Source organism: Bombina bombina, chromosome 10 (genome assembly GCF_027579735.1).
Source record: "Bombina bombina isolate aBomBom1 chromosome 10, aBomBom1.pri, whole genome shotgun sequence".
Lineage (NCBI taxonomy): Eukaryota > Metazoa > Chordata > Amphibia > Anura > Bombinatoridae > Bombina > Bombina bombina.
In genome coordinates, this window is record NC_069508.1 from 130,208,762 (window position 1) to 130,225,498 (window position 16,737).

Genomic DNA, 16,737 nt, shown 5'->3' on the forward strand with positions numbered 1-16,737 from the left:
GATTGATACCTAGTGATTCACAGATCATCTTAACCAATTGGCACAGCTCAGTGGGAACTGAAACTATTCCCATTGGCGGCTTTGGCAGCACATTGGCTCCTGACTGCAGGTGTAGTCTCCTTAATTGGCTCGTGACTGCATGTGTAGTCAGTGAGTGGGACAGCAGTGTGTTTGCAGCACGGGCAGTAGTCAATCGGACTCACCGAGCTCTGAGGGCGGCAGTTTAAATGCTGAGCTGAAGTCAGAAGTCAGTGGGGGTTTTTTGCAACTAGCTCCCAGTAGTGCATTGCTGTTCCTGCTCTTGATATATGTATAGGAAGTGGAAGCTTAATAATGCTTGATGATGAAATGCGAGTGTCTTTATCTAATATTCCACCAAATATTCAGAAATTGTGTTCATCCCATCAACCTCATACACCCCATTAAAATAGTAAGTAGCTATTGGTGTTATTAAACTTTTTTTTAATTCTTGCACATACATACTGTTACTTGTAAATACATTTTGTTATTATATAATTTATGTATGTGTCCGTATCTCTTAAAACAAGTTAGTTTAACCTCCTTTTTGCTAGTACAACTGAATTAATTACTGTGTCGCGAAATGATGTAGGTCTAAAAAGTGTGTCACCAACATGAAAAGTTTGGAAAGCTCTGAATTAGACCATGTCATTTCTGCACTACAACATCTCTTGTAAAACCTAATTCCTTGCTTTTCCACTGCAATATTTTTTACTAGCCTAGGACTAGTTGTCTAGTGGAAATTTACAGCATTTTATTTACACAATTATAACAGTGTTCATAAAGAAAATATGGAACTGTCAATTTAACAACACTATTCAGAAATTCATTAGTTCATGTGCTAGGGAATTTAGTAAATTGATAAATTATAGATACAAATATATCAATTTGAATGTTTCTATTTCGATTATTGCATAATGTTAAATCGAATTTTTAGAAAAATTTGAATTGAATATTACATTTAAAGAAAGCTTTAGAAATACTACTAAATTAAATGAATGTTAGAATGTTGTACAAACATTTGAAATGAACGAATGAATGTGTTAGTATTTGTTTTATTTTTCAAATGTTGCAAAACAATCGTCCATCCAGACTCAGAAATACAATTCCTTACAAACGTTGTTATGACAGATATAGAAGTTTTCAATTTACTTAAAGGGACACTCAAATCAAAATAAACTTTTATGATTCAGAAAGAGCATGACGTTTTAAGACAATTTACTTCCATCATCAAATTTTGCACAGTCATTTATAATCACACTTTCTGTGGAACAATTTCCTACTGAGCATGTGCACAAGCTCACAGAGTACTAGTCTGTGATTGGCTGATACGCAGGGCCGGCCTTAGGGCAAGGCGAACAAGGCGGCCGCCTAGAGCGCCGTGTTTAGAGGGCCCCGCGATGATGCCAACTAACATTGCAAACTTTTTATTTATTTTTTATTTTTTTTAATTAAAACCGAACCGCTATTTTTTTTTTAAAAATTTTTTTTTGAGCCATTCCCCCCACCCTTGGAACTCAGCACAGGAGGCAGTTGTAGCTGCAAAATGCAACAATCTGATTGGAGAATTATACTATAATTCTCCAATCAATCAGCTCTTTGCATTAAGGGTGGTGGTGAAGAGCGGAGACTTAGGCTGAGAGGTACGGTTGGTGGTGAGGACATGAAGCATTGGAGCCAGTGTGTGATTTCCCTCCTCCATATTCTTAGTCCCACACGCGGTGCTAATGACACACAGCACAAATCCTCATGGAAGTTCACCCCCACGCCCCCCCCCCCCCCTTCTCCCTGCCTGTGTGCGGTGCAGTCATGCTGACATCCTGATCCTCTGCTCAAGCCAGTACACTGCACGCAGGTTATGATGAATGTTCAGGCAGGAGACAGTCCGGGAACCAAGGTAAGAGGGAAGACAGTCAGGGGTAGCTTTTACTTATGTCTCCTGTTTATTTTTAAAGGACTTAAGCCTCTTTGATGTGTATTGCTCTACAGGGCAAGATGTCTCAACCCTTCTCCCTGCAGCTCACAGCCTTTTTATTAACCATTTTGCTCCCAGATGTGATGGACTGATGGGCTGCTAGTAACTTTATACTGAATAAAATGTGCTTTTCAGTCCCTTCTCTGAATTTCTCTTTACTCTCTTCTCTGTCCCCCACTTTCCTTTCTCTACCTTCTCTTCTCTCTCTGTCTACACCTTCTCTCAATCTTCCTCTTTACTCTGTTTCTTTTCTCCTTTCTCCCCTCTCACCCTGTCTATCATGCTCTCATCTCTATCTTCCCTCTATCCTTCCATTATCTCTCCAATTTGTTCCTGCTCCTCTCTCGCTTCTTTCTTCCCAAATACTCCCCCCTCCTCTATCCACTCTTTTCACTTTATTGCCTCTTTTCTATCTCCATTGCTCATATCTGCCCCCTCAATCTTTCCTCTTATTTCTCTTCTCTCCTTCTCTTATTACTGAAAAATGTGGTGTGTGTACTGTGCGTGCGTGTGTGTGTGTGCGCATGTGTACTGTGTGTGCTGTCTGTGTGGGCTGTGTGTGTGTAGGGGGAGCTATTAACTAAATGTGTGCCAGATTCTTTACCACATTTACAGAGTTTCTTCTTCTTGTGTGTGTACTATGTGGGCTGTCTGTCTGTGTACTCTCTGTGTGGGCTGCTGTGTGTGTGGGCTGTCTGTGTATGTGTGTGGGCTGTCTATGTGTGGGGGGGCTGGCTGTGTGTGGTCTGTGTGCACGAGGGGGGCTGGCAGTGTGTGGGGGGGCAGGCAGTGTGTGTGTGTGTGGGCTGGCTGGCTCTGTGTGGGCTGTGTCTGTGTGGGCTGTCTGTGTGGGCTGTCTATGTGTGGGGGGCTGGCTGTGTGTGTGGTCTGTCTGTCTGTGTGTGTGTGTGTGTAAGGGAGGCTGGCTGTGTTTGTTTGGGCTGGCTGTGTGTGTGTGGGGGCTGGCTGTGAGTGTGTGTGTGCGGGCTGGCTGTGTGTGTGCGGGCTGGCTGTTTATGAGTGGGGGGGCTGGCTGTGTGTGTGTGGTCTGTCTGTGTGTGTGTGTGCGAGGGGGGTTGGCTGTGTGTGGGGGGGCTGTGAGTGTATGTGTGTAGGCTGGCTGTGTGTGTGTGGGCTTGCTTTGTGTGTGGGGGCTCTGTGTGTGGGGGCTGGCTTTGTGTGTGTGTGGGATTTCTGTGTGTGGGTTGTCTCTGTGTGTGTGTGGGCTTGTCTATGTGGGCTGTCTGTGTGTGTGTGTGTGTGGGCTGTGTGTGTGGGGGGGGGCTGTCTGTGTGTGTGTGTGTGTGGGTGGGGGGGGTTGTCTGTGTGTGTGTTCGTGGGCTGTCTGTGTTCGTGGGCTTGTCTGTGTGTGTGTGTTCGTGGGGGCTGTCTGTGTGTGTGTGTGTTCGTGGGGGCTGTCTGTGTGTGTGTGTTCGTGGGGGCTGTCTGTGTGTGTGTTCGTGGGGGCTGTCTGTGTGTGTGTTCGTGGGGGCTGTCTGTGTGTGTGGGGGGGCTGTGTGTGTGTGGGGGGGGGGCTGTGTGTGTGTGTGGGGGGGCTGTGTGTGTGTGGGGGGGGGCTGTGTGTGTGTGTGGGGGGGCTGTCTGTGTGTGTGTGGGGGGGTTGTCTGTGTGTGTGTGGGGGGGTTGTCTGTGTGTGTGTGGGGGGGTTGTCTGTGTGTGTGGGGGGGGTTGTCTGTGTGTGTGTGTGGGGGGGTTGTCTGTGTGTGTGTTCGTGGGGGCTGTCTGTGTGTGTGGGGGCTGTCTGTGTTCGTGGGGGCTGTCTGTGTTCGTGGGGGCTGTCTGTGTGTGTGGGGGCTGTCTGTGTGTGTGGGGGCTGTCTGTGTGTGTGGGGGCTGTCTGTGTGTGTGTGGGGGGGCTGTCTGTGTGTGTGGGGGGGGGCTGTCTGTGTGTGTGTGTGGGGGGCTGTCTGTGTGTGTGTGTGGGGGGCTGTCTGTGTGTGTGTGTGGGGGGCTGTCTGTGTGTGTGTGGGGGGGGCTGTCTGTGTGTGTGTGGGGGGGCTGTCTGTGTGTGTGTGGGGGGGCTGTCTGTGTGTGTGTGGGGGGGCTGTCTGTGTGTGTGTGGGGGGGCTGTCTGTGTGTGTGTGGGGGGGCTGTCTGTGTGTGTGTGTGAGGGGGCTGTCTGTGTGTGTGTGTAGGCTGGCTGTGTGTGTGTGTGTGTGTGTGTGTGAGCGCTGTCTGTGTGTGTGTGTGGGCTGTCTGTGTGTGTGGGGGCTGTCTGTGTGTGTGGGGGCTGTCTGTGTGTGTGGGGGCTGTCTGTGTGTGTGGGGGGGGGCTGTCTGTGTGTGTGGGGGGCTGTCTGTGTGTGTGTGTGTGAGGGGGCTGTCTGTGTGTGTGTGTAGGCTGGCTGTGTGTGTGTGTGTGTGTGTGTGTGGGCTTGCTTTGTGTGTGGGGGCTGTCTGTGTGTGTGTGTGTGGGCTGTCTGTGTGTGTGGGCTGTCTGTGTGGGCTGTCTGTGTGTGTGTGTGGGCTGTCTGTGTGTGTGTGAGGGGGCTGTCTGTGTGTGTGTGGGGGGGTTGGGTTTGTTTGTGTGTTCATGGGCTGTCTGTGTGTGCGTTCGTGGGGGCTGTCTGTGTGTGTGTGAGGGGGCTGTCTGCGTGTGTGTGAGGGGGCTGTCTGCGTGTGTGTGTGGGCTGTCTGTGTGTGTGGGCTGTCTGTGTGTGTGGGCTGTCTGTGTGTGTGTGAGGGGGCTGTCTGTGTGTGTGGGGGGGGTTGGGTTTGTTTGTGTGTTCATGGGCTGCCTGCGTGTGTGTGAGGGGGCTGCCTGCGTGTGTGTGAGGGGGCTGCCTGCGTGTGTGTGAGGGGGCTGCCTGCGTGTGTGTGAGGGGGCTGCCTGCGTGTGTGTGAGGGGGCTGCCTGCGTGTGTGGGCTGCCTGCGTGTGTGGGCTGCCTGCGTGTGTGGGCTGCCTGCGTGTGTGGGCTGCCTGCGTGTGTGGGCTGTCTGCGTGTGTGGGCTGTGTGTGTGTGTGTGTGTGGCTGTCTGTGTGTGTGGGGGTCTGTCTGTGTGTGTGTGTGCGTGTGAGTTGTCTGTGTGTGTGCGGGTGTGGGCTGTCTGTGTGTGTGCGGGTGTGGGCTGTCTGTGTGTGTGCGGGTGTGGGCTTTCTGTGTGTGTGTGAGCTGTCTGTGTGTGTGTGTGTGTGTGTGTGTGGGCTGTCTATGTGTGTGTGGGCTGTCTATGTGTGTGTGGGCTGTCTATGTGTGTGTGGGCTGTCTATGTGTGTGGGCTGTCTATGTGTGTGGGCTGTCTATGTGTGTGTGGGGGCTGTCTCTGTGTTTGTGTGCTGGGGGGATGTGTGTGGGCTGTGTGTGTGTGGCTGTATATGCATACAAATGGTATATTTATACAATGTTATAGTGCTCCACATTAGCGGATTTGAATGTGTTTTTTTTTTATATAAAAGGTTGTGCATTACCTTAAATGATTTTCCTCCCATTTTTTATTTATTTTAATAACTGTGTGTGTGTGTGGGGGCGGCTGTCTGTGTGTGTGTGTGGGGGCGGCTGTCTGTGTGTGTGTGGGGGCGGCTGTCTGTGTGTGTGGGGGCGGCTGTCTGTGTGTGTGTGTGGGGGCGGCTGTCTGTGCGTGCGCGCGCGGGGGCGGCTGTCTGTGCGTGCGCGCGCGGGGGCGGCTGTCTGTGCGTGCGCGCGCGGGGGCGGCTGTCTGTGCGTGCGCGCGCGGGGGCGGCTGTCTGTGCGTGCGCGGGGGCGGCTGTCTGTGCGTGCGCGGGGGCGGCTGTCTGTGCGTGCGCGGGGGCGGCTGTCTGTGCGTGCGCGGGGGCGGCTGTCTGTGCGTGCGCGGGGGCGGCTGTCTGTGCGTGCGCGGGGGCGGCTGTCTGCGCGCGCGGGGGCGGCTGTCTGCGCGCGCGGGGGAGGCTGTCTGCGCGCGCGGGGGCGGCTGTCTGCGCGCGCGGGGGCGGCTGTCTGCGCGCGCGGGGGCGGCTGTCTGCGCGCGCGGGGGCGGCTGTCTGCGCGCGCGGGGGCGGCTGTCTGTGCGCGCGCGCGGGGGCGGCTGTCTGTGCGCGCGCGGGGGCGGCTGTCTGTGCGCGCGCGGGGGCGGCTGTCTGTGCGCGCGCGGGGGCGGCTGTCTGTGCGCGCGCGGGGGGCGGCTGTCTGTGCGCGCGCGGGCGGCTGTCTGTGCGCGCGCGGGCGGCTGTCTGTGCGCGCGCGCGCGGGGCGGCTGTGTGTGCGCGCGCGGGACGGCTGTGTGTGCGCGCGCGCGCGGGGGCGGCTGTGTGTGCGCGCGCGCGGGGGCGGCTGTGTGTGCGCGCGCGCGCGGGGCGGCTGTGTGTGCGCGCGCGCGGGGGCGGCTGTGTGTGCGCGCGCGCGGGGGCGGCTGTGTGTGCGCGCGCGTGGGGGCGGCTGTGTGTGCGCGCGCGTGGGGGCGGCTGTGTGTGCGCGCGTGTGGGCTGTCTGTGTGTGTGCGCGCGCGTGTGTTTATGTGTTTTTTATTTTATATAAAATGTTGTGAATTACCTTAAATGATTTTTCTCCCATTTTTTTTTTCATTATAATAACTGTGGGGGTGGAGGCAGAGATGGGGCGGGGTTAGAGGCGGAGAGGGGGCGGGGTTGGAGGCAGAGATTGGGCGGGGTTGAAGGCAGGGGGGAAAGGAGTGCCCCATTTTGTCATCCTGCCTTGGGCCCCGCAATGGCTAGGGCCAGCCCTGATGATACGTAGGGCCAGAAAATGGGAGAAAAAATTAATTTGTCAGAAAAAAAATCTACTTCTTATTTTAAATTCAGAATAAGTGCCATTGCATTGTCTTTTTATTATGCAGTTGTTAATTATGCAATTTTACTGCATTGAATGGTCCTTTAACTCAATTATGACTACCTACCAGACTAATGAAATTATGTTTTTCTATGGGATTGCAGCTTTTCATTGAATTATATTATAAACACACAATACAAGAATAACAATCTACAGTATAATCCACCTACCATTTCTTCTACAGTTGCAGGTCCTTTCGATCGTAACCGCAATGTTTCTCTTCCAGTGGAAATTTTACCCTCTGTTATTTTGCCACCTTTGGTCCTTGGTTCAATCATTTCTATAAAAAGGAACAGCTCTGTTAGAAAGCATGGAGAGAAATCAGCTTATTTTTTTTTTATTAGTCAAAATATTGGTAAAGAGTTGTAATGAAGTGTCATAGAAATCAGCTTATTTTACTTTATTGTAAAGAAGTGTGAAAAAAATACCTATTACCCGTTGCATAACTAGTTTTTTTTGTTTTTTTTTTAAATATATAATTTTCATGAAATAAAAACAGATAAACAATTAACAAAATGTATTTCACTTTTACAAAACATTATAACATCAAATATACATGTTAGTGTCTTACATCAATAGAAAGCCTGCTTAAATATATTTACATTTGGGGGTATGCAAAATAACAAACACAGGAATTTAATCAAAGTATATCATAAATTCTCAAAAATTCAGTGGTCTTTACCAAGCAAACTATAGACTTTCCTTAACCCCTTTGTGCCGGCACAATCGTGTTAACATCGGAATGAAGTTTGGATGTAAACACAGTAAAAATGAAATCACGCGATCGTCGATGTGACCACGTGATTTTAAGGCCAGGATCGGATCATGGGGACTGCCTACCCAGGCCGATTCTTGACTGCGTTAAAGGGGAAAGCTGCAGCATACCATATAAGGTAGGATGTCCCATGCCATCCTAATTGTGTTAAAGCCCAGCATTGTTAGGACGACATAGAACGTCCTAACGGCGTGAAGGGGTTAAAGGGTTACTATTGTATATATAATAATAGCAGTTAAACACAGCTTTAAATGCATGGTATTCATAGCAGAGTTCATTTCTCTGTCATATAAGCCTCACCTGCCAAAAATTATGTATGCAAGAAACCTGAGTAAAGTCTGGAACAAAGCCCACTTGGATATTATTTACAACTGTTACTATTGCTCGAAGAAGCAGAAAAAAAACTCCACGTCTAATTCTTTCAAGTGCTTGACAAAAGAGAGTTGAAAGAATTTTAAAAGGCATTGGGCATAGTGCCTGTTTCATCAATGTTTAATAATTTTATCAACTTCCATGAAAAGAAAATAAATGAAAATTATAACAGAGAACAATTACTGAAGAAATGTTCAATATTTGTATAAACGTAAATAAAGAACAATTTAGCAGAAACTCGTGTTTGCAAAAATCAAAAACTTAGTGGGATATTTTCCGAGATAAAGCTTAAATACTTGCTGATTAGTCTTATAGCACATTTTTTCCCCTCAAATGCACTTTAGATTTATTTAACGCGTGGTTCAATGGGGCCAATTTTCAAAGACTCCATTTTGTGTAAGGGATTTTGAAGAACAACTTCAGTTTTATCACAAGCAAGTGAATCTTTGCATTTGCTTTAATAATTAATTTTAATGCTTTTCTTATGTCCTATGTCAGCAGCAAATCTCAGATACAGCATTGGTAGTTTTATATAGTATCTTTTTTAGCCTTACACAAAATAAATATTTAATAAATAAGGAAGTGAACTAATAAACTCTGTCATTAAAAAAGAGGATTTTTATGTTAACCCAAGTAAAAGAATACTACCACTAAAATGTGCTTTTATATATATATATATATATATATATATATATATATATATATATATATATATATATATATATATATATATCCTATACATATATATATATATATATATCCTATACTATAAAAGGCCAAGTGTGTTTGTCCGAAGCTGTCATGCGCAGTAGAGACAGCACGAGGACAAACACACCTGGCCTTACAGTCCGACTCCCTAAGTCTCTGCAGTGCGAGCAGAAGTGGGCGTGGTCAATCGTGGTCAGGGGCGTGGCCGAGCGTGAAGGGGGCGGGGTCAGGTGGGCCATGAAAGGCTGTGCAGTCTGAGAGATCAAAACAGCTCAAAAGAGGGGAGAGACTGGGGTAGGGAAAAGATAAGAAAGGTGACAGAGAGATCAAGAGGGGAGCGAGAGATCAAGAGGGGAGATAAAGAAAGCACAAGAGAGGGAACAAAAGAGAGGGAGAGAGAGATCAAAAGAGAGAAGGAGAGAGAGAGAGAGAGAGAGAGAGAAGGAGAGAATGAGAGAGAAGGAGAGAGAGAGAGAGAAGGAGAGAGAGAAGGAGAGAGAGAGAGAGAAGGAGAGAGAGAAGGAGAGAGAGAGGGAGAGAGAGAGAGAGAGAGAGAGAGAGAGAGAGAGAAGGAGAGAGAGAAGGAGAGAGAGAAGGAGAGAGAGAGAGAGAGAGAGAGAAGGAGAGAGAGAGAGAGAGAGAGAGAGAGAGAGAGAAGGAGAGAGAGAAGGAGAGAGAGAAGGAGAGAAGGAGAGAGAGAAGGAGAGAGAGAGAGAGAGAGAGAGAGAAGGAGAGAGAGAAGGAGAGAGAGAAGGAGAGAAGGAGAGAGAGAAGGAGAGAGAGAGAGAGAAGGAGAGAGAGAGAGAGAGAGAAGGAGAGAGAGAAGGAGAGAGAGAAGGAGAGAGAGAAGGAGAGAGAGAAGGAGAGAGAGAGAAGGAGAGAGAGAGAAGGAGAGAGAGAGAGAAGGAGAGAGAGAGAAGGAGAGAGAGAGAGAGAGAGAGAGAAGGAGAGAGAGAGAGAGAGAGAGAGAGAGAGAGAGAAGGAGAGAGAGAGAGAGAGAGAGAGAGAGAGAGAGAGAGAGAGAGAGAGAGAGAGAAGGAGAGAGAGAGAAGGAGAGAGAGAGAGAGAGAGAGAGAGAGGGGAGAGAGAGAGAGAGATAGAGGGGGGAGAGAGAGACAGAGATAGAGGGGAGAGAGAGAGAGATAGAGGGGAGAGAGAGATAGAGGGGAGAGAGAGTGGGGTGAGAGAGAGAGCACAAAAGAGAGGGGGAGAGAGTGCAAAAGAGAGGGGGAGAGAGCGCAAAAGAGGGGGGAGAGAATATGTAATATTTATGGTACTGTAGAATGTTTTCCTGTGTTCCCTGTTTTGCTGAAAAAGTCTTGGACTTTGCTGACTTAAAGGAACGAGAAAAGACAAAATTAAACTTTCATGGTTCAGATAGAAAATGCAATTTTAAGAGATTTTTCAATTTATTTGTATTATGATGACGGGAAGAGAGAAAATTTGGGTTTTTATGAGATTTTAAATACATAAATGACTGTCTAAAAAGCCAAATAAAGCATATAGGGCTCAATTTAAGAAGCTGTGAATACAGTTTTGGAACACCTTTGACTGCGCGATCATCATCAGATCGTTGCGAATACAGCTTTGGAACGCCTTTGGGTGCTCTCTCATCATCAGACTAATGCGTCCTAACATACTACACAAACTTTTAAGGGGCAATTCTCAGTCCCTCTGTACTTCTCCGACTGGGATGATTGACAGCCCCTACTTGAGCACAATTGGCCGCTTGCAAGCAGTGGGGCAGCATTGAACAAGCAGTAGCTTATGCACTGATAAACGCGGGCAGTATATTGCTCACGACTAGCTGCGATGCTGGGCAGACCGGGGTGGCCTTTAGTAAATCTAGCACATAATGTAGAACATTTAATTCCACTTTATAGAACATACAAAGCAACTTGCTTAAAAGATGTAAAACAAAGGCAGGCTTATCAGTACAAAAATGGGTGTCTGTTCACAAAATATTTATATCTAGGTCAGGATCAGCAAACTATGGCATAAGTGCACATCAAGAGCTTACACAAATGTCATATTTCTGCCTGGCTGTCAAGCAGTGTGGCAATCAGGGCTAGTGCTATCTTTACCTTCAATCCCCCTGGATAAGCCTCACATGTGGTGCTTGAGAGACAATATACCATGGTCAGTGGAAATAAGGGGAAGCTGTCAAACTGGATAGTAAGGTATGGGGCTGACAAAGGAGCTGCAGTCCCAGATGTATTATTATTATTATTATTATTATTAATTATACTAATTTTAATGATTTAAAAAATGCAGCTGGCACAACTTGTCACTTTACAATATTACTATGGTCAAATGCTCATAATGGCCTAGATGGTGAATTCTTGGCAGCCATCTTGTGGTTACAGGAAGGTAGTTAGCTGTGCATCTTACAAATGGGTACAATATATTTATTACCCCTACAGGGATGTTATGAGTCAACATACTAACTCTAGATATTATAGGTCTTCCTGGGTTAAAGAAGTCAATTTAATACAGTACAGCAATTAGCACAATTAAGTATAGCTACAAAATCCCCTCAACTCAAACTGCACCTATAATGTCATGTTGCTTTTTTATTCTCATCATCATTACTTGGTTATTTCTGACTCTTTGTTCCATGCTATTGTGCAAATCTCTTAAGATGGTTTAAAGTGCAGTTCTTAAGCACTACCAGCCTGTTCTGTCATTTCTTAGAAATAAAACTCAATATGCTGCTAATGTTCAGGAAGATGACCGTTTTGCCAGACAGCGTTAGAAAAAGCTTCATTTACAGACTTCAAGAGTCTACATAAAGAGCAGTACAAAAACCTAAGTCTTTTGAGAGTAATAAAAGAACCAAAATTATATTCATTACTCTTAAGATTAGACCTTTAATAACAAAAGCTCACAGTGGCATAGCTAGATTACTGTCGACTTGACTGCAATATGATGACAGCAAGGCTGAGACAAGGGTCACGCTTTATATTAAATCACCACCACTGACAACGCTCACTACAAAGTTTTTTTGAGTTGTGTTAACAAATCCACCATTCAGCTGGCATCTAAAACCTAGTATTACATTACTCAGGCAGATTTAAATTGTTCTAAAAGTGGCTGGTAAAGCAATGACATTAACAGTTAAAAATATAAGAGAGAGTAATTTTGACAAGTTTATTATCTACTGACCAAATTAACAAAGTGTTATAAAATATAAGTTGAAAAGTCAGAGGAGCACCAACGGATGAAGTGTAAAACGTAACCTTTTTAAGGCCATAGTAAACAAGGAACAGGTTATTCAGAAAAATGCGTTGCACACATCAGTTTACGCATTTCAGCTTTTGCCATATTCACAGCCTTATTTTGTTTACTAATAACCCCTCTTTCTTCTGAATGCTAAGTTATAACAAAGTGTTATGCCTAGCTCCAACGAAGGGTCTGAGCATTTAAATACTGCTGCGTTAAAATACATTTATATTAGATGTGCCCGGAAGTTAGATTGGGATCTACCAGTAGATATCTAAGTGCTGACCAGTAGCTAACAAGAATGTTGTGTGATTTCCCATTTCCCTCTTCTCTCTCATATATGAGTGAAGCCAAGTAGCCCAAGCACTCCATAAAACTATAGGGTTATGTTTTTAATCCTGGAAACAAACACGTCACCATCTGAATGATCCCAAGGTAGATTGTTGAGTTTGCCTTACGTTAAAAAAAATATGTAATTGTGAAATGGCCTTTATAGGAACACAGCAGTAAGAGTCATCAAAACAGTTCACTCAAGGCCTTTGATGGCCACCAAAATATAGAGATGTGCATTCATGGGTATCGTTAGCAAATGAATGCAGAAAATGGCAGCCGCCTGCAGCATTCAGCTATTCTTCTTGTGAATCCAGATCTTAGTCTGTTGCACTTTCACAAGACAAGGCGTCGCCATGTTTGAGCTAGTTTTCTATTTATCTCTGTTTGTACAAACAAGGTTGTCTGGAAACCCATTTAGCTAATCCTATGTTCCTCACAGCCTTGTCTAGACAGTATTTTTGGGTTTTTTTGCCTGTTTATCTGTCCCTAACTGTCCTCAACAGGAAAGACAGATAAGAGCAACATAAGTTAATACACTACTTTATAAAAATAATGAATAATGAAAGGACTTTGCAAAGATTTTTTTATACATAACACTTATTTAATAATTTTATATTACAATCTCATACTGTTTAATATACCTTTAATGACCCTCAGTGTTCTCATGGATATATGTCCAGATGGTCTGACGTTTTGTGTCTTTCTCACACCTCAGATCTTTAGGAGATCCATTTATAGTGCATGTGCTGGGAGTTAATTGATTCCCTATATCTTTGTATTCCACACCCTCAACATTGTGAACAAATCAGGGAGGTTTTAACAGAACACGACAAATCAGTGACCAGAGTAAAAATTCGATTTTTATATGGCAAAATACTCAGATTCTAAGGGGGCTAATTACATATAATGTTCTTAAAGGGATACTAAATACATTTTATAGAATAGTATTGAGATTATTCCCTGCCTACCTCTAGTCATGGGTGCCGTCATGTTAAAATCTAGCTTTCACTGTATTCCAGTCCTGATGTGTTTGCACATGTGCAGCAACTCTAGGGTTGCCACCCGTCCCTTAAAATACAAAACACTTATAAGTTACACATGCTGCAGGGTGTGCAGGGAGGAATATGAATATTGCTGTCCAGAAAAACAATACATATTCCTCCCTGCACACCCTGCAGCATGTGTAACTCATAAGTGTCCAGGAAAACATGGCTAAGGTGGCAACCCTAAGCAACTCTCCTTCAGATACCTGCAGTAAAACCTAAAATTAATCCACACACAGCAGCACTTTGTAATAAAAGGATCTTTATTCACAGCAGGGTTACATAGATGTGCAATGTTTCGGGCATCCTGCCCTTAATCATGCATGATTGATACCACATGAAGCATCAATATATAGCCATACCCCTAATAGGGTCACCATTCACAAATTAGGAATGTATACACCCCCCTGGTGGCTAAAAATAATTATTGCAGTATTCTTTCATATCATCACTTAAAAAAACATATATCTACTATCAGTTAAAAACATATTTATGTAGTAGATATATATCTGGTTTGAAAGAATACTGCATTAATTATTTTTAGCCACTAGGGGGGTGTATACATTCCTGGTTTGTGATTGGTGACCCCATTAGGGGTATGGCTATATATTGATGCTGCATGTGGCATCAATCATGCACGAGGCCCGAAACATTGCACATCTATGTGACCTTGCTGTGAATAAAGGTCCTTTTATTACAAAGTGCTGCTGTGTGTGGATTTATGATTAAAGGCTGGACAGCTTCGTTGGCAGCGTGCACTACACTGGAGGTGCTGTGCTTCATTGGTATTGTGCAGTGAAACCTAAGCTCTAATATGGCGGCACCTATAATTAAAGAGGGTACATGAAACTATTTAGTGCCCCTTTAATACAAACATAACATTTCTTGTGTTGCAGTGTATTGCTAGCAATTGCTATTACAACAAAAAGGCAACAGCAAATATCCCCAAAAAATAAAATAAGAGCCATAAAATTGAATAAGAGTAGTTACTGTTATCAATGTGCCTCTCTAACAAGATTATGTTCTTTGTAGTTCCTTGACTTTTACTCTATGAGCATATTTCAATAAATCCATACCAGTTTGGATTGAAACCGCATGACTGTTAATTGTAGTCATAACTCAAGTTAACAATATCATTTAATCAATCAGCCGAGATTTATGCGTTTTCAGGCATTTGGAATTTTATGGCAAGGCTTTCAGCTTTATGCTAAGCTTTAACTCCCTTACTACTTACTTTAGCTTCAAATATAGAACAAAATGGAAATCACATCATTCAGAAAAAAAGGTGACATCCAATAAAAATATAGCAAGGTGATGATAGACTACAATTAATTTCCAAATAAATCTTCTAAGATATGATTAAAACCTGCCTGTTTACAACCATTAAATTTAACTGCCGTTAGCTAAATTAAAAGTGTATAAATCACATAACAGACTCTGTAAGGTTGTAAAAAAAACATCAGTGGATGCTGACAGTACCAGTAGCTAGATGTTTTAAAGGGACATGAAACCAAAAAAATAGTTTGTGATTCAGAAAGAGCATACAATCTAAAAACAGTTTCCAATTTACTTCTATTAACAAATTTGCTTAGTTTCATTGATATTCTGTGTTGAAGAGATACCTAGGTAAGTGTCTAGACGAGCACTAGATGGAAGAAAAATCCTGCCATTTAGTGCTCTTGCAAAACTGCTACATGCTTAAGACATACAGTATGCACACTTCTGAGCTTACGCCTCTGCTTATCTACAAAAGATAACAAGAGAACAAAGAAAAAATGATGATAGAAGTGAATAGAAAGCGGTTTAAAAATTGCATGCTCTATCTGAACCATGAAAGAAAAGTTGTGAGTTTCATATCCCTTTAAGCTGTCTCTTCTGAAAGCAAAAGTCTCAAGTGACTGACAGCTTACAGGTGAGGGCTATGTCAATTATTTATTTCACATTTGAATTGTATATTAAAGGTCCCTCTCTGTTACATTCAGATATTTGAACGTTTCCACTTGAATTCAAATGTAGCTTCCTTTAATACTGAAATATTAAAATTTTGCAGTCAATACAGCTAATATTCATTTACAAAAAAAATTATATTTTCAGCAAACATTTGACATTTGTTCTGAAGGAATAAATGCAGCAAAAAATATATGCGAAATTAGCTCATTTAGGTTTATTTTTGTATATGGAATAGATGGATTTGTTGTTTGACACCTTGGTTTTGCAGGAAACACAGACCTCTTTATCTTATCACTTTCTATAAAAAAATACTTCCTTATCTTACCTAACTGTATACCAGAGCTCAATACTAAGGGACCGATGATATAAAGTTCTCCGCTCAAATGAGATGAGCTAAGAAGACTCATCAATACAGTAAGTTCTCTCAAACATATTTAAAAAAATCAAATTCAAATTTTACCTTGAGAGATATTTATGCAGAGTTCTGTATTTGAAAGGGAGACTCCTACATTATAATATAAGGTCTAAAAAATCCCAAAGAGTGAGGGCTCGTTTACATTGAGTCTTTAAAAATGAAGCCGTAAGCTACTAAAGTTGACGACATCTAACAGTAGTTTAGGGCTCCATTTTAGTACCAAGTTTCCATTTAAATATTTTGCGCATTGCGTGCACTCATATCTTGTAGATGTCAGATTTCTCAAAAATTGTGCCATAACAAGTACGTTGCTATGGTAACTTGACCTTACACTATAAAGTTTACGTTTAATCAAACATTTTTTTGTTTGATTAAATTTTAAAATGTATTGATATGTTATATTTAAGGCTGCCCTAGGTATAGGCGTAGTTGACATTTTGGAGATATGCGCTTGATTATATTTTTAAATGTAAATACATATTGATATTTAAATAGGAACGCAACTCCAAATACCTGGGCCAACAATAAATATTACATATAACAATAAATTTATAAATTGAAAACTTTAAAATCTCAATAAAAAGTAGGCTTTAAAAAGCTTATTTTTCCTCTTTTACACCTAGTTGAGAGTGCCGTTATCGGCAGCTTCCAAGAGTGTTTTACCTGTTTGCGCGTTCAATGGAAAATGGGTGTAAATTTGCGCTTTTCGACTTCTATTATTTTCTATGGGACACATAATTTTATTTCGGCTGCTGGTAATGGTGAAAAATGCGCCATTCGAAACTGGCGATAACCGTAATGGCTTCCAACAGCAGTTTTTTAGTTTTGTGACCTTGTGAAAACCAAATTACTGCTCAATGGAAACAATCCCACAGTGTGATTTCTCTCCATGCTGATGAGTTTTTGATTATCATGCCCTAAGGAAGAACAACTAAAAAAAAGTAACACTTTATTACTTTTCTCTTGTACCCCCCACTGGGAATGTAATTTCTTCTGCAGACTACGTTCACATAACTTTTCTATAGCCACTGCTTAAAAATATCAGTATAGGTGGAGATACTGAAGGCAGAAGCAGCTATTTCAAATGTCAAAATAAAGGTAAAGGTAATACATTTAATACACCACCAGCAAGAACAAATT

The 16,737-nt window shown here is 43.7% G+C and overlaps 1 protein-coding gene across 1 annotated transcript in view; it reads right to left on the minus strand.

Annotated features, from left to right (window-relative positions):
• Positions 1–16,737, minus strand: part of GIPC2 (GIPC PDZ domain containing family member 2) — a 183,791-nt gene that overhangs the window by 26,579 nt on the left and 140,475 nt on the right. The window contains exon 4 of the mRNA XM_053693327.1: positions 6,950–7,059. Coding sequence (XP_053549302.1) covers positions 6,950–7,059 — 110 coding nt within the window. The remainder of the gene's footprint in view (positions 1–6,949; positions 7,060–16,737) is intronic.